At 58.9% G+C, this 24,204-nt stretch overlaps 1 protein-coding gene and 1 pseudogene across 5 annotated transcripts in view; both read right to left on the bottom strand.

Annotated features, from left to right (window-relative positions):
* Positions 1 to 24,204, bottom strand: part of AGAP3 (ArfGAP with GTPase domain, ankyrin repeat and PH domain 3) — a gene marked incomplete at its 5' end in the record, with an annotated part of 56,570 nt that overhangs the window by 19,015 nt on the left and 13,351 nt on the right. The window contains 9 exons of one of the 4 annotated variants that reach the window (XM_082845905.1): positions 1,060 to 1,152; positions 4,617 to 4,775; positions 6,413 to 6,540; positions 6,677 to 6,811; positions 7,220 to 7,361; positions 7,507 to 7,592; positions 7,774 to 7,861; positions 8,120 to 8,178; positions 9,369 to 9,870. In XM_082845905.1, coding sequence (XP_082702031.1) covers positions 1,060 to 1,152; positions 4,617 to 4,775; positions 6,413 to 6,540; positions 6,677 to 6,811; positions 7,220 to 7,361; positions 7,507 to 7,592; positions 7,774 to 7,861; positions 8,120 to 8,178; positions 9,369 to 9,870 — 1,392 coding nt within the window. Of the gene's footprint in view, positions 1 to 1,059; positions 1,153 to 1,401; positions 2,248 to 4,616; positions 4,776 to 6,412; positions 6,541 to 6,676; positions 6,812 to 7,219; positions 7,362 to 7,506; positions 7,593 to 7,773; positions 7,862 to 8,119; positions 8,179 to 9,368; positions 10,410 to 24,204 lie in introns of those variants that run through there. The other 3 variants (XM_082845903.1, XM_082845906.1, XM_082845904.1) reach the window with 3 other exon arrangements.
* On the bottom strand, positions 16,991 to 17,257 carry LOC309966283 (large ribosomal subunit protein P2-like; annotated as a pseudogene). Its single transcript has one exon. The product of its transcript is annotated as a large ribosomal subunit protein P2-like (transcript).

Raw genomic sequence — 24,204 nt, 5'->3', positions numbered from 1 at the left:
CCTAGAGCAGTGCCTGCTGGGTGTCACTGTGGTGACACTTCAGGGGTAGGGCTGAAGCACAGAGGGCGCGGGGCGACACAGTGCTCCTCACTGTGTCCTCTGGGCCCCGAAACCCTTCCTGAAACCCAGTGGAAACCCCCATCCCTAACACCAGGATTCTGGTCACACTACCTACAGGCTCCAGGAGCCCCAGCCTGGAGAGCCAAACCTGACCACAGGGCCCTGGCCAGGCTGACCTCAGGTGCTCCAGCCACACCAGTCTCCTCTGTGGTCAAAAACTGACATCACAGCCCTCGTGGACACAGCATCTCTAACCACCGGCTCCCAAGAAGATCTGGGCCAAGCGCAGCATCCTGTGGGTACAGCGGACTGACCACCAGGCCGGCTCAGCAGTTCTAGAGCCCTGCCTGCCCAGCACACCAGCAACTCTGCACAAAGACCCCTCCATCACTCAACGTCTTTTTCCAGCAGAGAGACCCACGACAGGAGGTCTGGGAGGATCCAACACCGGGTGGCCCAGCCCTGCCAGGCAGTGACTCAGGAAGGAGGTGAGGGAGAGGCCCTACCAGGACGTGGCCCCTCCACTAAGTTTCGTCTTTACAAACAAACAGAGGCTCACACGGTAAGACTGGGCCAGTGAACCCAGGGTAGGAAGAGGCCTCGGTAAGCCCTTCAACGCGTACTCCTCAGGGTACTCTTTTGAGAATTCTCTTTTCTGGGAGGAGGGGAGGGAGGCCAGAGAGACCATACCCTCCTCCAGGGCCGCCCACCTCCAGAACCACCACCAGCGAAGTGCTGCTGAGGATGGCAGGCGGCTCTCTGCTGCCTCCCTGTGGTGGTGAGGAGGAACTGGCAGCGTAAGGGTTCCGGCCACCCTTCCCCGCTGTGCGGTGAGTTCTTCTCTGCAGGAGAACTCTCCTTGTTAAGGATTCAGGCCTGGCAGGGGCAGGGCGCTGGCCTCTCTCACCATCTTCCAGAGGCCCCGAAAAGAACCATCACCTAACATTTCCTGGGCTTCATCTCAGCTCCTCTCCAGCCCCAGGGGAAGGGAGTGCTGACCTGTTTAATGGGGATGGCCCGACCACTCCCGATGCTGTCCACCTTGCACTCGGCGGCTTTTTTCTCCCGGTCCAAGTCGGCACCCTTTCGAGACTGGAAGAGAACAGAAGAGGCGTGTTAAAGGGGCCCAGGGTCTGCGGGGTCAGCAGCCCACCTGGAATCCCCAGCCAGCCCTCCCGTCCTCCCTCCTCCTGGGCGGGCCCTAGCAGTGGGGCGGGGCCGGGGCGGCGGGACCGGGAAGGAACTGAGACCACGAGTATTCCAACGGGTTTATTCTTACACACGGCACCATACAGAGCAGCACAGGTCACTGGGCCGGGCCCGCCCCTTACAAAAGAGCAAGGACACGAGATACCGAGGGCGTGAGGAGCGCGCAGCCCAGGGGGCTGGGGCGTAAGAGACGGGAAGGGGCGAGGAGAGGTGGACGGTGGGGCTGAGGGACGTGGCCGGGAGCACAGGGCATGACCACCAGGGAGAGCAAAGTCCAGAAGTGAGCGGGTAGCGGCCCGTCTGCGGCACAGACACCACATGGCACGTTACGCCGAGCACGGCGGCGTAGCCCGAGGGGCACAGTGAATGGAGAGAGAGAGGAGAGAGGCCAGAAGAGGCCCTGCGCCCCTGCCGGGCTCCTGGGGCAGAGCCCGCCCGAATGCGGATCCTAGGAAATGGGAGGCCAAGAGAGGGGAAGGCAAGCGCGGCGTGGCTGCGGCGTCCGGAGCGGAGCAGGAACGGCAGAAGTCCATGCAGGAAGGAGCAGAGGAGGGGAGGGGCGGGGGAGCTCCCCCAGGAGCAGCTGGACCGCCGGCCGGCCGGGCGCTCGGACGCCCCGGCCTCTGGGCCTCGTCGCTGGCCGGCGCCGGGCGTGGGCCGAGCTCCCTTCTTCTCCATGCAGCGAGCCTGGCGCAGCGCGTCCAGCAGGGCTGGTCCCTGGCAGCCCCCAGCCGCGGGCTCCGGCGTTCCTAGCCTTCCCTGGGGGTGGGGGTTAGTTACAAAGGTTCCTGTGGGTCTCTGGAGTGGGGAGCACGGCGGCCGCTTCTCATCTGAGAGCAGTCCCAGGGCCCGGCCCGCCTCCGGCCCCGCACAGGGGAGAATGTCCAGAGGTGCTGTGTGTCACCACCTGGTCTTCTAATTTGGAAGGAGTTGGAAAGGCCTTTTTGTTGATGAAAAGTTGGAAACAGTGGCACATATCTGCAAATATCGAAAGAATAAAGATTTTGGCAAGTTATACTCAAGCCCCGCACAGTCGGTCAGCACTGGTGAGGGCAGAGACCCAGGCGGCTGGGGAGAGGCGGCGGCGGCGGGATGAAGAGGAGGGGGAGAGGGTGCGGGGGGCGGGCAGGCGGCGGCAGCGGTGGCGCCGGGCAGTCCATGTCAGCGGGGAGTGTTCTCCACTCCGGGCCCTACACCCTCCTGCTCACCCGGGCTGCCAGGAGCCAAGGGCACAAGGAAGAGGCAAAGGACCGCAGCCGCAGCGCGGGGGCAGCACAGCCAAAGGAGCGGGAAGAGGCAGGCCAAGGGCCACCGCCCGCGGCTCCACCGTCCGTCAGCACCCGCCCCGGGCCTCTCCTGGGTGCCACGGCCTCTGCCCCTTCGGCCCAGGGGGAGGAAGGTGGATGGGCCGCTGCCACCGGGTCCCCAGACAGAAGAGCCGGTCGTGGGGAGCGGGGCGCAGGCTGTCCCAGCCAGGCTGGTGAGCAGAGAGGCCCCAACCAGCAGAGGATCCCTGGGAGCCCAGAGGGGGCCCCCCCAGGACGGGAAGCCAGGCAAGAGTGGCAACAAAACGAGTAACATGAAGTCATGGGGGAGACGGGGGACGCCAGCGGCCACGTCCAGCGGGAGAGTCACGGGGGCGCCAGCCACAGAACAGGCGTGGCCCTGCTGGGGAGGACGAGGAGGGCAAGGGGGTGGCCCCGGCGGCGATGATGAGAAGGGGAGGTCCCGAGATGCACCTCTAGAGACGGACACGTCTTGAGGCTGCCTTGGGGACAATGGCGCAAGTGAGGTCACCATGGAAACAATGGAAAGAAAAAATAAGGTTGCCACGGCGAAGATGGAGAGAATGAAAGGGCCCGGGGCCGGCTGTGCCCAGGACGCGCGCGGCGAGGCGGGCTCTGCTCCGCAGAGCAGGCAGCAGAGCGCGGGGAGCGCCAAGGCGCTGGCGAGGGGGCCCTGGGCCCGGGCGGGTGGCAGAGGGAAGAGCGCGTGCCCTGGGGTGGTGCAGGACCAGCGGCAGAGGAAGGCGAGAGGTGAAGAATGGTGTGGAGGGAGCAGGTGACTGAGGCTGGATGTCAGGGAGCAGGTGCCAAGGGCGTGGATAGCAGTCACTGCAAACACAGGTCGCCCACGGGCTCTGCGGCGGCGGCGGCGGCAGCAGCGGCAGCAGCAGGAGGCGTGGGCGTGAGCAGGCAGCCCAAGGCGCTGTGCGTCTCAATGGGCGTGCACGGGAGACGGGGAGCTGCGAGTCCAGGCAGGGTTGGGGCTGGGGGCTGGGGGCGGGATGGCTGTAACGCACGGTAGCAACTGGCAGCAGGGAGGGGGTCAGTCAGCATGGCCGGGGAGGGCGCGAGGCAGGCACGGGGCGGACAGAGGCAGGCAGACTGGGCAGAAGTGCGCCAGGCAGGCGGAGGCGAGGATGAATGGGCGAGGCCTGGGGAGCACTGGCTCTGTGTGGACGGGGTTCCTGAGAGCCTGGCCGGGGCCTGACCTGGTGGGCTGGACTGACAGCCACGCCCTGATGCTCAGAAAGAGGCAGGTGGAGTGACGCAGAAGGACAGGGCGATCTCCTGAGAGTCCACACGGGCAGCTCACCCACCTGTGTCTGACCCAAGACTCCCGGAATGGTCCAGCCAAGTCCCAGCTGGACGGTGAGTTTGGGGATGGGCACTGCGTGTCAGATGCAGGCTCAGGACACCTAAGAGCTGACGGGCTGGGCCCCTACGGCGGAAGGCACACGGGACCCTGGGGCTGGGGTCTGCGGGGAGGGGGAGAGGAAGAGCTTGTGGGGGGACCGAGGCAGGGAATCAGGAGACGGAGGCCTGGGCAAAGACAGCTAAGCCTTCGTTAGGCCAATGGCAGCAGCAGGTGGGAAGCGTGGGAGAATGAAAAGAGCGGGCAGGTGGACTCGAGGCCTGGGCCCTGTTCATTCTAGCTCTGCCAGCAAACGCTTCCTGTAGCCTCAGGCAAACAATCTCGGGGCCTCAGTCCACAACTGCGGAATCACGGGTGCCTCAGAGTTAGAGCAGACGCGTCCAGAGATCCCTCAAGCTGGCCAGGAAGCCCTACGAGGTCGGGGAGAGGGAGGGTGTGTGTGTGCGGCCGGGAGGAGGGTCTGTGTGCATGTGCTGAGGGCGGCCCCGTGGGCTCGGAGGAAGAGTCTGGAAGAGTCTGGGTGTGGACGGGGGGCACCGGTAAGGAGCCGACGGAAGAGGCGCGCGTCAGTGGGGATGGAGGTCGGCAGGTGGCATCGTCCTGCCTGCTCCCTCCTGGCCGGGGGCTGGGGGCTCGGCCCTGCCCGTTTGGTGAAGGCGGCCGGGCAGGCGGGAGGGGCGGGCACGTACCGTGAAGATGTTGGAGCGCCGCTTGGACTGCTTGCGGATGGGTGTGGGGGTGGAGGAGGCAGCGATGGTCTCGATGCGCAGCTCCCGCTGGCTGATGCTGGGGGTGGAGGGGACTGAGGATGAGTAGTCGCTGAAAGCGCTGCTGCCGCCATTCGTGGCCTAAGGACAGAGAGGGCTGCTGAGGGCGGCTCCGGGAGGGGCGCAGGGGCGGGTGGCAGGCAGGAGCTGGGAAGCCTGCGGTGCGGAGACCTGGCCGGGGGCTCGTGGGGCAGCAGAGGGGCCACTAGCTCCTACGGGTGGTACCAAGGGGAAAGGTAGCACGGCCTGGAGGCCAGCAGGACCCGGTGGTCACCACACTGGGCTGCCCCACTAGGGCCCCAGCAGGGGCCATTCGGGGTCAGCCCGGGAGCTGAATCGGAGGCAAAGGCTAGCAGGTTGGAGTCAGTGACAGAGGCCAGAAGAGGACGAACTGTGGAGTCTTGGCTCACAGGTGGGTGTGACGCGAGGTGGCAGGTCACCCTGGATGAGCTCCCCAAGTCAGTGACAAAGAGCAAGGCTGCAGGAGGCCAGGGCGGGCCTCAGAGTGCAAGGGGAGGATGAGGTTTGCTTCTAGGCAGTGTGGGTGACAGGGTACAGGATACAGGAGGGCCGGGGCAGAGAGCAGAACAGCTAAGCTAAGACTGCTCCAGAGGAAGCAGCAGGTAAGGGAGCGGCGGCAGAGGATCTCCGCAGAGAGACAGCAGGTGCTCAGCACTGTCCACTCCAGGACTCGGGAAACACAGTGTGACAAGGCCACCCGCTAACGGCCCATTGGATGATCACTAAATAGAGAACGTGTCCTGCCCTGGCAGCCTCCTCGAATCCTAACCCATACAAAGGGAGCAAGACACCTGAGCTGCTGCCCCTCGGTGGGCAGGGCCCCCGTGCACAGCTGGTTCTGCAGCGGAGGCAGCGCCGCTCAGAGACAGTGAAGAAAGACCTTCCGTGCCTCCTTTCTTCCACGGGGGAGTGCTTACAGGGGAAGCCCTGACGCCGTCTAAAGTGCTAAAGGGAGGGCTCTCTGGAAAAGTCATCAGGCTGTCATCAGGACACTGGTGGGCCAGGGGGCCTCAGAAAGACGATGGCCCTTGGCAGAAGTAAAGGAGTGGCTGTCGGCTTGACCACTCAGTGCGCACACCTGTGATGGCCCAGGGCTTTCCGCCGAGCAGGGACTGAGCGGGGAGATGCAAGTACTGGCCTGCCTGCCAAGAGCCAAAAAATAACCAGGCAGTAGGCCCAGGAAGTGGGCGGGTGTCCAAGTGGTAATACAGGAGAAACCCTGGCAGGACCCGGCTCAGAACACCCCCACTACCCCACACGTCACAAATGCCACTGGCCCTTGCGGGTAAGTGCTGCCCTTCTAAACGCAAACACCGAGAGAAGGGCCAGCAGGTGAGGGCCAGCAGGGACGAGCTCAGCTCAGAGCCTCCTGAGAACGGCTGCACGGGAAGCGGGCACTGAGATAGCGCTAACGTGGGTGACCAAAGCAAATGCTTAGGCGGCCTCAGCTGCTGCAGCTGCAGGGCAAGGAGAGTGTCGAGCAGGGACGGGAACTAGCGGGAAGGCAGTCACCACGGGCTACAGAGGAGGCCAGGCCAGTCGTGCAGGCTAAGGGAACTCGAGCCAGTGCTTTCAAACCATCTGCAAGGCGGCAGACCAGACGAGGTGGGGACAGGCAGGCAGACAGACAGAATGGGAGGCAGGGCCGCGGCGGGCGGGGCGTGCAGTGGCGGGGGGCGGGGGGAGGCTGCCCGCACCTGGTTGATATGCACGGACGGGATGGAGGCAGCGGACACGGCCGAGTGGCTGGGAGAGTTGGGCAGTGACTTGCAGGGCCCGATGGCCAGCTGCTGCTTCTTCCGCAAGGCCACTACCTTCTGGGCCACTGCAGGGGACAGCACAGTCAATTACCCATGTGGGGAGGAGCGAGGAGCCCAGCTTAGAGCCGCCACCCCACCCCCACCCCCCCACCCCCCGCCTGCCTGACCCCCTCTGGGGGAGCGTCCCTGGCGCCGAGTTACCGTCCTGGAAGACGCGCTCCACGTTGAGTCCGTAGGTGGCGCACGTCTCGTAGTAGGTGCAGCGCTTCAAGTCTGTGGACAGCTTGCGGGCCCTGCTGTCGTCGATGACCCGCGGGTTCGCGGCACTGATGGCGTCTGTTGGAGACGGGAGAGTGGGGACTGACTCAGCCTGCTGAGAAGCTGAGGCTGCTGGCCGGTGGGCCGTTCGGTCAGAGGGTGGCTGGGCAAAGAGCCCGGGCAGCGGACGACACGGAGCACGAGAATACGGGTGTCTGGGCCTCGTTTCAGCTCTGCCACCGACTCACTGAGTGGGAACGAGCCAGACACTCTGTTTATTCATCTCAAAATGTGGACACGACCACCACACGGATGGCAGGATCTTAGCTGGGGAAGACCCAGTGCGTACGGGGCAAAGAGGAGGCGCCCGCTCTAGGGCGACACGAAAGGGCTGGTCCAGCGCCAGGAGGGCGGGGCAGCCAGGCTTTCTCCTGCCTGCCACCTGGGGGCCCAGAGCCCCCGCGTCACCCCTGCTGGCCCGCTCACCCTGCGTGCCCACCAGCACCATGGGCACCTCGCTGGCGTTGCGGAAGCTGCAGAGCCGCAGGAAGTAGTTGTACACCGTCTGGAAGCTGATTTCATCCTCCAGGCTGAACACAAACACCACCGCGTCCACCCAGGCAGCAAACTAGGGGGGACCAAGCACAATTACCACCCTCACCTGGGCACGGGCGAACTGCGTACCCCTCTCCCCACACGCAACCTTGCCCAGTCCCAACTGGGAACCTCAAGAAAGGGGCACCAAAGGCCAGGGCTGGGGGCAGGGGCATCACCTGGAGCTCAGGGGGGCCTCCTTCATCTCGGATCAGCAGCAGGTAACTCTGGCCATCCACCACAATCTCCTTCTTAAACCGACCCCCTAGGACAGAGTTCACGGTCAGGCCCAAAACCAGGAGAGCGAGCCCACGGGGGCCAAATGGAAGAAGTCCACGGCTTCCAACAGAGAAGACGGGAGCGCTGAGAAAGCCAAGGGCTGCAGCCCTCGCACAGACAACCGGAAGGAGGGACGGCGGCCATTAAGGCCGGCCCGTAACGCTCACCTTCTGGGGACTCCTCCTGGACATAGGTCCCCGTCAGATAGCGGTGCACCAGGGCCGACTTGCCACTAGACAGGTTCCCCACAATGCCCTGCGGGACAGGAAGGCGGGAGAGCTGCGGTCAGAGGGCAGGACGGAGGACACGGGGCAGGAAAGGCTGATACGTTAGCAAGGAGAGGGGCCAGTGCTGCGGATGGGCGAGCAAAGAGAAACAGGGAAGAGAGGGTGACGGGAGAGACCAAGCCTAGAGACGGAGGGGACTGGAAGCGGGGGAAGCAACGCCGGCCCACCACTCCAGCCCGCACCCCCAGCCCCTGGGCTGCCTGGGCCTCCCATGGGCCTCACTCACCACTTTAAGCTCCGGCACCGAACGGCTCAGGGTCCACTCCTGGCTGTTCACAAAGGAGTCTGCGGGAGAGAAGGCCGCCTGTCAGGACTGGGGTGGGACACACACCTTTGCTATCCACCACCTGCTGCTTCTGACGCTGCCCCTTCACAGGCCAAGGCCAGAAAACAGCACTCACGCCCTGGTTTCCTGGGAAGCAGCAGGAACGTTCTGCGCAGCTGGGACAGAGCGATGCCAGCCCCCACTTCCACTGGCCTGGCCCCGATCCCTCCTCTTACTGCTACAGCAAGGTGCGTAGTTGCTACCTCGAGCCACGCTCGGCCTGCCGCCCCCCACCTGGTGAGAGGCCTCCAGTGGGTCTCAGCCAGACCCAAGCTGGCCTGCAAGGCTGCAGCTTCTGCTGCGAGTAGGAACAGCTCACCCTTGCAGGGTGCGGCCACCTACCGCATTCCTGGAGGCTGAAGAGGGAGGAGCCCTTACCTGGCCCTGTTCTGTGAGAGGCAGGTCCAATGGGGAGCGGCCCTCGTCCCCAAGCTCCTCCTGGGCAGGAGGCCACCACCCTCTGTGTCCCAGAGACCCACCTCCCGGGCTCCTCCTCTCCAGTCCATCCTCAGCTCCTGCCGGGCTCCAGCCACGCAGAGCCCCCCCTCCTTCATCCTCTAGGCTGTAATGGACATCCTGCGATCGGCTCCGGGCAGCTTGGGCCTGGGCCAGCCTCTCTGGCTGGGCCTCTCTGGGCTGGGCTCCCTCTCCCCAGGCTGTCTCAAACAGTGCTTATGACGGTCGGGTCCACAAGCATTCCCCAAACTCATCTGCACAGGCAGCTAGAGGTGAGGGCTCGAGCCTCGCCTGGGAGCTAGAAATGCTGCTGTTCTAGGCTCCCACCCAGAGCCCGCTGGCTCCGAGTGCGTCTCCATCCCTCCCCTCCCGGGCCCCAACTCCTCAGGCACCCAAAGTGATACGGGGCCCTTCCGACCCGCTCTCATTCCACCACGCTAAGGCCACGGGCGGGAGGTCCTGCCCCGACCCACCTGGAAGGCCACCTCTGCCACAGACACCTTCTCCAGACCCACCGGCGACCCCAGAGCCTTGCCTGCCCGGCGCCGATCCCACTCGGCCAGCCCCGGCTAGCCCCCAGGCCCACAAGGCACACGCCCGCTTCTCCCAGGTAGGTTTCCGGTTTGTTTCACACCCGCCCTCAACCCCGGACTCCAACCAGGGAGGCCACGCAGGCCGGGGCTCTCCCCCTTACCGCTTGGCGCGCCCAGGAGCCCAGGGGCCGCGGCCGCCCGGCGGCTCCACAGCGGCTCGGGGGGCGCGGGCACGGGCTCCCTCCGGCGGAAGCGGCTGGTGAGCAGCCTCCAGAGGCCGGCGGCAGTGTGGGGCCGGCCCGGCTCTGGCGCGGCGCTCGGGGCCGCGGCGCCCAGCAGCAGGTCGCGGCGGCTGGAGAAGGCACCCAGAGAGCTGGCGTCGCCGTCGCTGCGGGTGCGCGCCCGGGGCAGCAGCCCCGACTCTGCGCGCCGGATCTCCTGGCCGCGGCGCAGACGGAAGCTGAAGCTCTTCCTCAGCGCCGACAGGCCGCGCCGGGGGCCCGAGGAGCTGCGCCCGCCGCCGCCGCGTAGCACCTGCCAGCGCTGGCTGCTCCACAGCGAGGCGCCCCGCAGGAAACCCGCGCTGCCCGCGCGGCCCAGCCCCGCGCCAGCGCCCTCGGCCTCGGCCGCCAGCTCCAGGCGGTTCACCTCCAGGAACGTCATGCTGGTGGGCCGCGGCACCTGGGTCCGCCGGGGGCGGCTGCGCCGCGCCGGCGCGGGGCTGGGCGCGGGGCTGGGCGACGGGCTAGGCGCGGCCGAGCCGGGGCGCCCCGAGGACGCGGGCCGGGGAGCCGGCGGGAGGCCGTCGGGGGGGCCGCGGCGGCCGAGACGCGGGCGCAGGAGGCCGAGCAGCAGGCCGCGGACGCCAGCGGCCGGTGGCCCCGGGCCGCCCGAGCACACGCTCTGCGGCCGCGCCGGCTGCTCGCGCACGGCACACAGGGCGGAGGCAGCGCGGCCGGCCGGGGCGCCGTGCAGGTCCAGCGAGTCGCAGACGCTGAGGGCGCGGCGGCAGGCGGCGGGCCGCTCCCGGCTGCGGCTGTCCCCTGGCGGCCAGCCCCGCTCCATGCTCAGGGCCCGCGGGCAAGGGCCAGGCCCATGGTGAGGGGCGCGGGGCTGGGCCCGGGCCGGGGCCGCGGCCGAGGCGCACTGACCTCCGGCCTCTGGGCACCTGGTGTCGGCCGACTGAGTCCCTCAACGCCTCCACCTCGCAGCCGGCAAGCCCAGACCTGGAGAGGCCGGGAGCCAGCCCAACACTGAGAGAGACGTGGCAAGCCTGGCCTGGAACACCCAGGAACGGCGGCCGCAGGGGAGCCAGCCTGCTGGGGCAGCCCCCGAGCCCTGAGAAAACAGGAAATTCCAGCCCAGGGCTCCTCCTCGGTTGGGGCAGGCAGGTGAGGAGATGTCATTAAGAGCAGGCCAAATAAGTAAGTCCTCGGCACACCACACACTGAGTTCGGTTTTGGAGAGAAGCAGGCCATTTGCTCTTTCTCCAGGGAAGAACCAGAAGGTGACCCACCAGGGTGGGAGTCAGTGAAAGCCTAAATTATGAGTCAGGAGTTATGCCGACTTCGGGCCTCAGTCTCCTTATCTGGAAAGTAGGGAGCCTCTAGGAGGCAATCCTGTCTTAGCTTGGGAAACTCGCAAATCCGAGTTGCTGTATGTTGTAGTCAGCTCTTCTGTTAATGACCGAGGCTGTCTTCTTCCCTGGAGATTATAAAATCATCTGTAGTAGGTTAAGTGTTGTCCTGCCCAAGGGCAGCAGAAAATCGAAAGAGAACCTCTGGACCTGGACCATACAGTTCTGGACGAGTGACTCACTTCTGAGCCCCTGAAGTCTCCAGCCTCCACCCGCTGGCTGGTTCTCACCTCCTGTCCAGAGGCTGTGCAGAGGTGAAGCTTCAGACTGCAGTACTGGTTGGAGCCTGACGCTCAGCACTGATGCCCTGTGAATTTCACGTGTGTGGGCTGCAGCAGACACTCAGTAAATGCAGGGATGACTTCAGGACGGGGGCAGGGGGCAGGTAGTTGCCGTACTGTGCTCTCCACTGCAGTGTATACATCAGTCCCCTCCAAGGCGCTGGAGATGAGCCAGTTTACCATAATCCACAAGGACCCCAAGCAGATCAGGAGAAACCAGTTGAGGCAGGTGGCAAGGATGAGTGGGGCTTGCCTTTCCTTTAAAGACGTGATACTCCCAGGTTTCCTCCACCCCCAGTCCAACCCAACTCCCAACGTTCCTGTCCCTCTCAGCTTTAGAATCCCAGGGTCCTGGTCAGAAGCAAAGTACAAGATAAAAGTGGCACATTCCTGAGGGGGCTGGGGTGGGGGAATGCCTGAGAAAGGCAGGGCCTCTCCATCCTAGGTGCTCCTGGGGAACCCAGAGCTGGAAACTCCCAAGTCCTGGGCTGGATCTCCCAGGCCTGGAGAGGCCCCCGGGGCTGATTGCGTATTTTCCTGGGACTAGTTATTAACAACAACGAGGATGACTTCTTCCTCTCCGGGATGCACACCCCCACGTGAGAGTCGCTCCTGCAGAAGAGCCTTTCCCAGGCTCCTTCAGGCGTGGAGACAGGAATGCAACCCAGGAATCCTGACTCACGTTCCCAAGTTTAAGTCTCCTACGCTGAACTTCCCTATCTTCGTATCTGTCTCTCTGTCCTCTCTCACACACGTAGGGGATTACCCCTCCCCCAGAGAAGAAGCCTGCTCATTCCAAACCCTGCCCCCAAGCCAATGAAAATGCAAGCACAGGACAGCAGCTATCAGAGACAAGTGGGGACTGAGGGGGGACGGGGGACAAGGTGCCGAACAGGGGATGGGCTGCTTCAGAACCCAACTGGCTAGCCTCAGGGGGCGAGGAGCAGGCTGAGATAGGAGAGTAAAAGGCCCCCAGTTACACACACACACACACACACACACACACACACACACACACACACACACACACACACACACGGGCTACAGGACATGCAGCAGTGCCCAGTCCAGGAGGTGAAAAAACATGCCACATTCTCAAAGGACACACCAGCTCCTGACTCCCCTTGTACCTGCAGGATCGGTCCAGGCGAAATGCTCAGACTGGGTCAATCCCAAACCTGGGACAGCTTCCTCTTCCTCACGGGGCTGCCTCCTTCCTATTCCTGCTTCCTAGAAACCTTTCCTGACTCAGGGAAACTAGACAGAGAAGGGCACCTGCCTGCACATAAATGTCCCAGGACATCAGCCAAAGACCCCAGAAAGGAGATCGGTGCAGGCACACACCTCTCTCCTTGTTGGTGTCACACACACACACCCCCGCCCGGGTCAGGGACAAGGTCTCTGTGTTCCATCTGCAAGATTCTACTCCAGAGACATGTGACAAACAGCTTACTACTCAACACAGCCCAAAGGAAACTAGGACAATCCTAAAAAGCATCGGGCTGGGGCCACGTAAACCGTACAGAAATCCCATAAAACTAGCCCTCGTGTCAGTTCTCTGACTCTTAAGGTCATCAGAAACACCAGGCTGAACCTGTCGTGTAGGGGTGAGACCCCACAGAAGCTTCTGCGGGAATTAAAGACGCACTCTCTCGCAAGGCCTGCAGCACGCATCCTGGGTGAGGATGGACACGCTTCCCTGGAGGCTGAGCGCGCAGAGGCTGAGCACTGAGCACCCCCTTCTGTTCTGAGCGCAGGCAAATCAGAAGGAGAAGGGCCGACTCTAGAGCTGGCTGAGCTGGACTGGCTGCTCGGACCTGAGAGAGGAGGGCGCCTGCGTGTGCAGCTGTGGCCTGGGGCAGCAGGGGTGCACTGCTGAACCCAGGGTGTCTAGGGAGAAAGAGAAAGACCCCTGTATAAAAAAGGCATGAGCTGTGAGGCACTGCACAGAAGCGGTGCACTGGTGGGGGGAAAAAGAAGGGCGGCCTCTGGCGCAGGAATCCCACAGAACCTTGTACCTAGTCTCCCTCAAATATTTGCTGGGTGATCCATTGATAAGTGTCGAGGCGCGCCCAGGTGAGGCCACGCAGCAGCCGCAGAGAGCCTGTGGAGGTCCTTCTCAGAGCCCAGGAGGGGCTGGCTTTCTGCTGGAAGCCAAAGGCTGCGGCTTCCTCCCGCCGCCAGAGTGGTCCCAAGAGCCGCAGGGCCCTCCGACGCCGGTCGGCATCTTCTTGCCCACAAGGTGGCAGCAACACATCTTCCTGCAGCCAGGTGGCCTCCAGCTGTGCGGCGAGCAAGGCGGTAAGGACCCCAGCAGTGGCCCGGCGGTGAGTGGCCACGCGGGTTGGCCAAGCCCTTCGATCACTGAGCTGAGGGAGGCGACGAGTGTCACACCCGGAGGATCGAGAGGCCCGCAGGTCTCTAGCAAGCTCTGTCCTCTCTGCAGGTCACCGGGTTGGGGATTAGGGAGTCCGCAGAGACCCTGGGCCGCCCCCACCAACGACCCGCCACTCACACGGGCGGCCTGCAGGACCGGCCTCCTTACAAGTTTCAGGAGTTGTCCGCAGCTGTCACAATATTCGTCTAACACTCATCCCTCTGGGATATTTTTCTGGTGTGTTTAATGTTCCCCCGCTAGAACTCGGCAGGGCACGCAGGTGGTGTGCAATGATTCTGTGAATGAACGAGTGAATGAATGAATGAACGTGCATCTTTGCTGAGCATGAACTGTGCGCCCCAGCTAGTTGTAGCTCACGAGCTCTAGAGCACAGGCTCAGTAGTAGTGGCGCACGGGCTTAGCTGCTCCGCGGCAGGTGGGATCTTCCCGGACCAGGGCTCGAACCCACATCCCCTGCATCGGCAGGCGGATTCTGAACCACTGCGCCACCAGGGAAGCCCTCATCCATCTTTAAAGGTTGTTCTCTACCTTCAAAACTGAGCTAACGGTCCAGCCAAATCCCATGAGCTAAAAATCTGCCCCTTGCAGCCCAACAGGCTTTGAAAATGCCTTCATTCCATATCAGCAGCATCAACAGGCTAATGAAAGCCTGCTTCATCTTTCTTACAGAAGTCAAATGGTTTCACAAAGGGACGACAACACAGTATTCAAATAATTGCGCCGTTCTGGCTGTAAGCCGGAGGAGCTGTGCCCCCCGTCTGGGAACCCCAGTACAGATGCACAAGCTCTGGGTCTCAGGGCAAGGGGGACTGAGGGTCAGTGTACACTATTAAGAACAAAGACAGGTAGTTTGAGAGTCTAATGGACAAAAGTTTAAAAGCATCTGAATTCCAGGTGGGTGAGGGATGGATTGGGAGTTTGGGATTAGCAGATGCAAACTATTTATATAGAACAGATAAACAACGAGGTCCTACTGTATAGCACAGGGAACTATATTCATAAACAATTGTAAAAGGAGGGACTTCCCTGGCGGGCCAGTGGTTAAGACTCCGCGCTTCCACTGCAGGGGGTGCGGGTTGAATCCTTGGTCGGGGAACTAAGATCCCACGTGCTGCTCAGTGGCCAAAATAATAATAATGTACAAGCACATGCAAAAGAATATAGGTACGTATGTAACTGAATCACCTTGCTGTACACCAGGAATCAACACAACATTGTAAATCAACTATGCTTCAACAAAATAAAGTTTCAAATAAATAAATAAAAGCATCTGATTTCCCATCATCAATTTTGAAAGCAGGGCCTACACTGAGGCCCAGGGCTCTGCCCCACTGGCAAGGCCAAGCCTGCCCATTGCCCCGAGCATCCAACACACACGCCCAGACCCCGGGAGGCCTCTGGATGGGCTCCCCATCAAAGGAAGCCACAGACCTCTCAGGCCAGACCCAGGTTGACACCAGCAGGGCCTGGACGTGGAGGCTACCTCCCTCCCCGCCGCCAGCCCAGCGGGAGTCGTCGGTGAACACTCAGCTCGGGCCCGCTGCCACCACAAGCCCTCCTGGGCGTCCCGGCCTCCTCTCACTGTCCCCAGTTCACCTCGTGTCTTCTGTAGATGCTAACATCTAATCGGCTCTCACCTCATGGGGGCCTGAGCTCCCGGGCACAGAAAGGTCACAGATACCTGCCCCTGTGGCTCAGAGCCAGACTCGGCCAGCCCTGGGGACAGCAGAGCCATTTTGGTGCCCTGTACACCCAAGGCAGCAGCCACAGGGGACGGCACTGGTCACCCGGTAATAATGGCCACTTCCTGAACATGAGGGGCTCTACTCGGAGCACTTCACACACACAAAACCACTTAACCCCTCTGAGAAAGGTACTGGTCTTCTTTTTTAAAGAAATATTTATTTATTGGCCACGCCTCGCGGCATGCGGGATCTTAGTTACCCAACCAGGGATCAAACCCGTGCCCCCTGAAGTGGACGCTTGGAGTCCTAACCACTGGACCGCCAGAGAAGTCCTGAAAGGTACTGTTTTGTTTGTTTGTTTGGTTGGTTTTTTGGGGGCTGCGTTGGGTCTTCGTTGCTGCGCGTGGGCTTTCTCCAGTGGTGGCGAGCGGGGGCTTCTCTTCTTTGCGGTGCGCAGGCTTCTCATTGCTGCGGAGCACGGGCTCTAGGCGCGCGGGCTTCAGTAGTTGTGGTACGTGAGCTCAGTAGTTGTGGCGCACGAGCTTAGTTGCTCCGTGGCACGTGGGATCTTCCCGGACCAGGGCTCGAACCTGTGTCCCTTGCATTGGCAGGCGGATTCTTAACCACTGTGCCACCAGGGAAGCCTGAAAGGTACTGTTAATCTCCCCGTTTAAAGATGAGGACTCTGAGGCACAGCGGCCAAGTAACGTGCCTAAGGTGAGGGCTGGTAGGTGGCTGAAGCTGACCTTCCAACCTAGGCCACCTGTCTGGCCCCGAGCCCTGAGGCCTGCTGAGCCTGGTGAGATTTCTGCTGGCACACAAGTTCATCTTGCAGGCAGCACTCACCCGTCTTCCTTTCCTCCTGCCCTGGTACCCACATCGGGGCGGCCCAGCCTTGCCCTTCCCAGCAAGGGAACCTCCTTCCCAAAAGACTCCCCAGGGTTCCTCGTCACCCACCTTCCAAACAAACTCCTGCCCCCAAATCCCACTCTCCCAGCCCTGAATCAGTACGAGGGGCTGACACTGGTTCATGAGCCAGCCCTGCTAGGTATGCATGGCATTCACAAAGGAGAAGCCACCTCGACAGGCCAAAGGGGCGCTGTCTGGGGCTGAGGGGCCCTCGGCACACCCCACGTTCACGCCATTAGACAGAGCCCAGAGCAGCCAGCCCGGGCCCGAGGTCAGACCACCCTCCCGAAGTGAAGACACTTCCCTGGGCGACTGCCATCTTCCTGAGCCCTTCAGGTACCCAGCAACATGTGACAGTTAATTTCCTACTGTGAGACACACCTTTCCCACCCACCCCCGCAGGGGGTCCACTGCCCAGCGCTGCCTGGGCCACACAAGGACTGGAGTGCGGTGGGGACAACCCGATGAGGCCCCTGGGGGCACAGGGCTACCCCCGTCCCATGCAGCCGGTCCACCTGCACACTCTTCTGCTCAACACCAGCAAGCATTCCCAGTCCCACCAGCCCTCCCGCGTCACAGAGCGACTGGGAGTGGCAATCAGAGCTTTGGCGCCTGGCAGTTGGGTTTCAGACTTTCCTCTTTTTTTTAATGTAAAAAGGGTTTTATTTGGAATTCCCTGTGGTCCAGTGGTTAGGACTCCGCTCTTTCACTGCCGAGGGCCCGGGGGCCCGGGTTTGATCCCTGGTCAGGGAACTAAGATCCCGCAAGCTACGTGGCACAGCCAGAAAAAAAGAAGGTGGGGGAGGGTGCTTTTATTTGCAGGGGAGCAGGACTCTAGTGGCACAAGCCAAATGCCACGTCATCGTCTGACTCCTCAGCCTCCTCCCCCTTCTCGTCTTTCTGCAGATCCTGGGGCAGTGAAGATGGCCACAGCCCCGGCAGCGGGCGCGCCGGCCAACATGCCAATACCCTGGGCAATGACGCCCTCAATTGTTCTTTCCGTTCAGCTCACAGATGACCTTGTTGAGCCGGTCATCATCCGCCTCAGTGCCGCGCTGTCCAGGATCTTCTTGATGTCCTTGGCGCTGGGGGAGGTGCTGTCCCCGAGGGCGGCCGGCAGGTAGGAGGCGACGCAGCGCATCTCTGCGGCGGCGAGAGACCTTGCATGGGCGACCTCAGAGGCATCAGGGACCCAGGCTTTCCTCTTTATTCTACTCTCATCTGTCTTCAGCCTGAGGACTCACCGCCCCACCGGCCCGTCAGCTCTCAGGCCTGGGCCCCCGGGCCACACCATCGCTGTGAAACAGCGTCAGGGAACCCTGGTGACCGCATGGGCGCTCAAGGGAGGCCACCCAGGAGGGAGCTCCGGAGGCCGCGTGGCCGACTGCAGCCTCCCCACGGCCCTCGGCTGCGAGATGAGACTGGCGCAGAGGTCAAGGCCGTGTGCAGAGCTGCCGTGCTTCGAACTTACGCCACAGGCAGAGCCGACCGGGAGCCCCCAGCAGAACCCCTGCGCAGAGAGCAAGGGTCCCCGGCCTGTCAGCAACAACTGGGCAGTGGGGACGACACGCAGGGCAGAGGTGGAGGGGTCCCTGCAAACCATCTTCACAAACGCCCGTCCACAGCCTGTAGACCCCACGCGGGCGGGTCTTCTCCACCTCCCCTCCCGGCACCTTCACCTGTGCTCCTCTGTGCAACGGCCTCACTCAGCCCACCTCCTCCCCGAGGCCTCAGACCTCAGCCACCAGATCTCGCCCCAACCTCGCCGAGCCCTGCACAGCTTGGCCGGGCAGCCGGGGAAGCCCACTGGCCGCGGAGTCTGCGAGGAGCTACGGCCAAGCCGCAGGGGAAGCTGTGCTGGACCCCGGGAGAGGGGGAGGCAGGACACAGTTTGCAACAAGGTTCCTGGATTTAAAGGATAGAGAAGATGGATAGATTCACTGCATAAAAATAAGGTCCTGAACGATTTTTTAAAAAATTGTAAAAAAAACCCCACAAAAAAACCTAAGAGAAATACAACTAAAGGGAAATCAACACGTGGACAAAAACGTGACTATGCTGATGGGTTAATATCACTAATACATGCAAAGCGCACAGATGTCGCTAAAAAAAATATATAAAATCTTGACAAAGTAAAGAAAGTACAAACAGCCAATTCACGTGGAAATCACTCGCTCTCACTTGGGACGCAAAGAAACAGAAATTAGAAATGAAGTTCCAGGGCTTTCCTGGTGGCGCAGTGGTTAAGAATCCGCCTGCCAATGCAGGGGACATGGGTTCGAGCCCTGGTCCAGGAAGATCCCACAGGCCGCAGAGCAACTAAGCCCGTGCGCCGGAACGACTGAGCCTGCGCTCTAGAGCCTTCGAGCCACAACTACTGAAGCCTGTGCCCTCTAGAGCCCACGTGCCACAACTACTGAGCCCGCGTGCTGCAACTATTGAAGCCCACGCGCCTAGAGCCCGTGCTCCGCAACAAGAGAAGCCACCACAATAAGAAGCCCATTCACTGCAACGAAGAGTAGCCCCCGCTCGCCACAACTAGGAATAAAGACCCAACGCAGCCAAAAATAAATAAATAAAATTAAAAAAAAAAAATGAAGTTCCACTTCTCACCTACCAAAGCCTTAACATGACTTTTGTGTCCGTGAGGCCCAGTGCTGGCAAGCGTGCATGTGCCCAACCCCCCTCCCCAGCAGCTCAGCCCTTTGCCCCTCGTACTAAATTAGCCACAGGGACTCCAACAGAGACTGTCTGACATGGACACAAAGGTTTAGGCCCAAAGAAGTCCAGCACTTCCAAAAAAGTGAAATCAACCAGCGTGTCCACCAATACGGAAACAAGGGAGTAAGCGACAGTGTCTCCAGATGGTGGGACATCATGCAGCCACTTAAAACAACATCTGCAGGGGCTTCCCTGGCCGTCCAGTGGTGAAGCATCCACCTCCCACTGCAGGGGGCACGGGTTCCATCCCCGGTCGGGGAACTAAGATCCCACATGCTGCACAGCACAGCCATAAATGAACAAATAAATAAGTAAATAATAAAATAACATCTGTAGAGACTTTTTTACTCAGCACAGCAGCAACACTTGTGATCATTTTTTTTAAAAAGCAAGATACAAAACTGTACGTAACATGGACCCAGGTAAAAAAAATGCAGGGAAAAAGGAACATATCAAAAAAATAAATAAAATAAATAAAGGAAAAAGGAACATATCAAAATGAGGACAGAGGCCAACTTGGCGGTTAGGACCTGCAGTGATTTTTTTCTGCCTCTATTTTTCTGCAAAATGTACATTTCACCCTGTTTCCTAAAATGTTTGTAGAGGATACACTACAAAGAAAACAGAAGAAACAGAAGAGTGTTTCACCTAGGGATGAGGGCTGGGTGAGGGAAGAAATGGCTCGCCAGAAAAACGCGTGGGTTTGCGCTCTCCCGGCTGAATCCGGGCCCCCAAAGGCCCCCGAGCCTCCACACCTGCAGCGGCTCTGGGTCACCACACAGCCTGACTGGGGCTCACAACAGCTTTCCAACTCCAGCTCTGCGTGGGACACAAAAGAAGAAAGTGGGCTGGGACTAGTCTAATAAACATGAACTTTGTCCTTCTTTTTAGAATTATATTTGACAGTATAAAAGCACATTCACAACACGCTGGGAAAGCTGCTTTTGATCCTCTGCCCCCTTCCCTTTCCTTCACATGGAAGCTTCCAGAAGGAGTGTCCCCTCCCGTCCCCAAAGCCCCAATGCTAGGACTTGGACTTAGCGTTTCACCACAATGCCCGGCCTGGGAGCAAGGAGCCGCTGCTAACACAATACGCTGGCGGCCTCCCCAGTCCCCGGGCACAGGCCTCACTCATCCGTCATCCAGCCGTTGCCCTACTGAGGGCCATTCAAGGTGCTTCCTTTTTTGTCTTTAAACCTCTACAAGCAAGGCTGTAATCAACACCTGTGTACCTATGTATTTTCTTTCTTTCTTTTTCTTTCTTCATAAATTTATCTATTTATTTTTGGCTGCATTGGGTCTTCGTTGCTACGCGCGGGCTTCTCATTGTGGTGGCTTCTCTTGTTGCGGAGCACGGGCTCTAGGCGCGTGGGCTTCAGTAGTTGTGGCTCTCGGACCCTAGAGCACAGGCTCAGTAGTTGTGGTGCATGGGCTTAGCTGCTCCGCGGCATATGGGATCTTCCCGGACCAGGGCTCGAACCCATGTGCCCTGCATTGGCAGGCGGATTCTTAACCACTGCGCCACCAGGGAAGTCCCACCTATGTGTTTTCTTTCCACAGGTTACATGCCCCAAAGTGGAAAAGTTGGGTTCAAAGAAAAATATGAATTTTTCATGTTCATGGATAATGCCTGATTATTTTCCAAATAGGAGGCAGCAATTCACTGCCCCCCCATTCCCCCACCAGCAACATATGGGAACACCCACTGCGCCACTCTCACCAGCATCGAGTCATCAGCTCACTTTCTGCTACTGAACGAGGAACCCAGTACCTTGCTCTTCAGATCTGTGTTTCCCTGATGACTCTGAGGCTAAGCATCTTTTCATGGTCATCAACAATTTCCATTTCCTCTTCTCTGAATTGTCTGCCTGGTCCTATTCTTTGTCCACTTGTCTTTGGGTTTTTTTGTTTCGTTTTGTTTTTTGCTTGCACCGGGTCTTAGTTGCGGCACACGGACTTCTTAGTTGCAGCATGCTAACTCTTCGTTGCGGCATGCATGCGGGATCTAGTTCCCCGACCAGGGATAGAACCCGGGCCCTCTGCATTGGGAGCATGGAGTCTTACCCACTGGACCACCAGGGAAGTCCCTGTCTTTGGGGTTTTAAAAACCTTTTTCTTAACAATTTAGAGGAATTCTTTGTATAACAGGCATCTTAACCATTTATCTGGCATATGTACATGGCAAGCAAATTCTCCTACTCTATTCTACAAAAGTGTAATTAAATCTGTTAATTTTATAATTGATTATAACATCTGAACAATAAGAACCACAACAAAAATCCATGAAACAAGAGTGTTCCTAAAAAAAGGCAAAGGGGGTGGGGGCGGCCTTCTTGACAGAAGAGTACCAGCTAAGACTTGCGGAAGGAATGTCCAGATGAGAAAATCACCACGTGGCAGCCCCCACAGAACAGATTCAGGCACGATCCCTGAGGCACTGAAAACCACTGACTGAAGGTTGTGGGGAGCAGTTTACTTCCAAGGTGCAAAAGTCTCACCCTACAGATTACTGATGAATTACAAACGGGGAGGCAACGGGCCTTCAGGATTAGGACATCTGGTAATTATGTCCTTAACATCACTAACAGCAGGGCCTGATGTGACACAATAGGAGGTATTCCTGTCAAAAGGGTTTAACCTGGATCTCATCAAGCCCCTGAGCTCGCTTCAGGTCATAGGCAGCAGGCGGGATACAGGCACAAGTTAAATAACACCAAGCGGCTACAGCGCCCCAATCAGAGCGCAACCTTCTACAGGAAAACTGCCCCCAGACTCTTCAACAGTCTGTGTGATAAACCTGTCAGAATGGCCGTCATTAAAAAGTCTACAGGGCTTCCCTGGTGGCGCAGTGGTTGAGAATCCACCTGCCAACGCAGGGGACACGGGTTTGAGCCCTGGTCCAGGAGGATCCCACGTGCTGCGGAGCAACTAAGCCCGTGCACCACAACTACTGAGCCCGTGCTCTAGAGCCGGTGAGCCACAACTACCGAGCCCACGTGCCACAACTACTGAAGCCCACGCGCCTAGAGCCCGTGCTCCCCCACAAGAGAAGCCACCGCAATGAGAAGCTCGCGCACCGCAACGAAAAGTAGGCCCCGCTTGCTGCAACTAGAGAAAGCCAGCGTGCAGCATCAAAGACCCAACACAGCCGAAAATAAATAAATAAATAAATTTATATTAAAAAAGAGACGTCTACAAATAATAAATGCTGGAGAGGGTGTGGAGAAAAGGGAACCCTCTTAACACTGTTGGTGGGAATGTAAGTTGGTGCAGCCACTATGGAAGACAGTATGGAGGTTCCTTAAAAAACTACAAATAGAGCTACCATGTGACCCAGCAATCCCACTACTGGGCATGTACCCTGAGAAAACCATAATTCGAAAAGATACACGCACCCCTATGTTCATAGCAGCACTATTCACAATAGCCAAGACATGGAAGCAACCTAAATGTCCATCGACAGATGAATGGATAAAGAAGATGTGGTATATATACACAATGGGATACTACTCAGCTATAAACAAGAATGCTGGGGCGAAGTGAGAGTAGCATTGACATATATACACTACCAAACGTAAGGTAGATAGCTAGTGGGAAGCAGCCGCATAGCACAGGGAGATCAGCTCGGTGCTTTGCGATGACCTAGAGGGGTGGGATAGGGAGGGTGGGAGGGAGGCGACATGGGGATATATGTATGCATGTGGCTAATTCACTTTGTTGTACAACAGAAACTAACACAGCATTGTGAAGCAATTATACTCCAATAAAGATGTACTAAAAAAAAAAAAGAGGGGCTTCCCTGGTGGCGCAGTAGTTAAGAATCTGCCTGACATTGCAGGGGACACTGGTTCGAGCCCTGGTCCAGGAAGATCCCACATGCCACGGAGCAACTAAGCCCGTGCACCACAGCTGCTGAGCCCATGTGCCACAAGTACTAGAGCCCACACGCCTAGAGCCCATGCTCCGCAACAAGAGAAGCCACCGCAATGAGAAGCCCACGCACCGCAACGAAGAGTAGCCCCCGCTCACCACAACTAGAGAAAGCCTGCGCGCAGCCACAAAGACCCAACACAGCCAAAAATAAATAAAATAAAATAATTTATATTAAAAAAAGAAAATAATGCCATCGGCAGCAACATGGATGGACCTAGAGATTATCATACTAAGTGAAGTAAGTCAGAAAAAGAAAGACAAATGCCATATGATATCACTTATATGTGGAATCTAAAACATGACACAAACAAACTTATCTACGCAACAGAAACAGACTCACACGTAGAGAACAGACTTGTGATTGCCAAGGAGGTGTGGGTGGGGGAGGGAGGGTTGGGAGTTTGGGATTAGTAGATGCAAACCATTATATATAGGATGGATAAACAACTCCTATTGTAAAGCACAGGGAACTATATTCATTATCCTGTGATAAACCATAATGGAAAGGAATATGAAAAAGAATATATTTATATATAACTGAGTCACTTTGCTGCAGAGCAGAAATTAACACAACATTGTAAATAAACTATACTTCAATACATTTTTTTTAAATATTAAAAAAAGAGTCTGTGTGATGGGGAAAAGCATCACGATGGATCCTGTGCCGTCCTGATCCCGTCCTGATTTGGAAAAACAAAGAGGTTATTATATAAGGCCCGTGGGGGTTACTTGAGGACATCTGGTTATGGATGAGCTAGTCAACGATGGTTGAGGGTTCTCACTCATCTCTTTAGGTGTGACACTGGTACTACATCACGTAGAAGGACTGTCTGTTCGTAGGAAATGCCTGCTGGAGTGCTTGGGGGGAAGCATCCACAACTACTGACCATCACCTCCACCAAAATATGTGTGTGTGAGAAACAGAGGGAAAGCAAATGGGGTAAATGTTAACTAAGAATCATTCAAGGTGGTCATTTTTCAAAACGAAGGGCTTGGGGAGGGCTTCCCTGGTGGCGCAGTGGTTGAGAGTCCGCCTGCCGATGCAGGGGACGCAGGTTCGTGCCCCGGTCCGGGGGGATCCCACATGCCGCGGAGCGGCTGGGCCCGTGAGCCATGGCCGCCGGGCCTGCGCGTCCGGAGCCTGTGCTCCGCGGTGGGAGGGGCCCCGGCAGTCAGAGGCCCGCGGACCGCAAAAAAAAAAAAAAAAAAAAAGGCTTGGGGAAAAATCTGTCTGTCCTTCCCTCTATAAATTCTGGGTTTCCTGTCTGGCTTAAGGGGATACCTCTTATCCCAAGATTAGACAGTACACTTTTAACTTTCTTCTGTATTTTTAAGAGCTGTATCTTTTTCGTGGTGCAGCAGCGCATGCCGGCTCGGAACACAGAATCTGAGAATGGCCTCCCCGGGTCCAGGTCCTGCCTCTGCCATTGTGAG

The sequence above is a fragment of the Leucopleurus acutus genome (genome assembly GCF_964270905.1).
Source record: "Leucopleurus acutus genome assembly, chromosome: 9".
Taxonomy (NCBI): domain Eukaryota; kingdom Metazoa; phylum Chordata; class Mammalia; order Artiodactyla; family Delphinidae; genus Leucopleurus; species Leucopleurus acutus.
The sequence above is the reverse complement of the archived record's forward strand: the minus strand, read 5'-3'. Positions and strand labels throughout refer to the sequence as shown.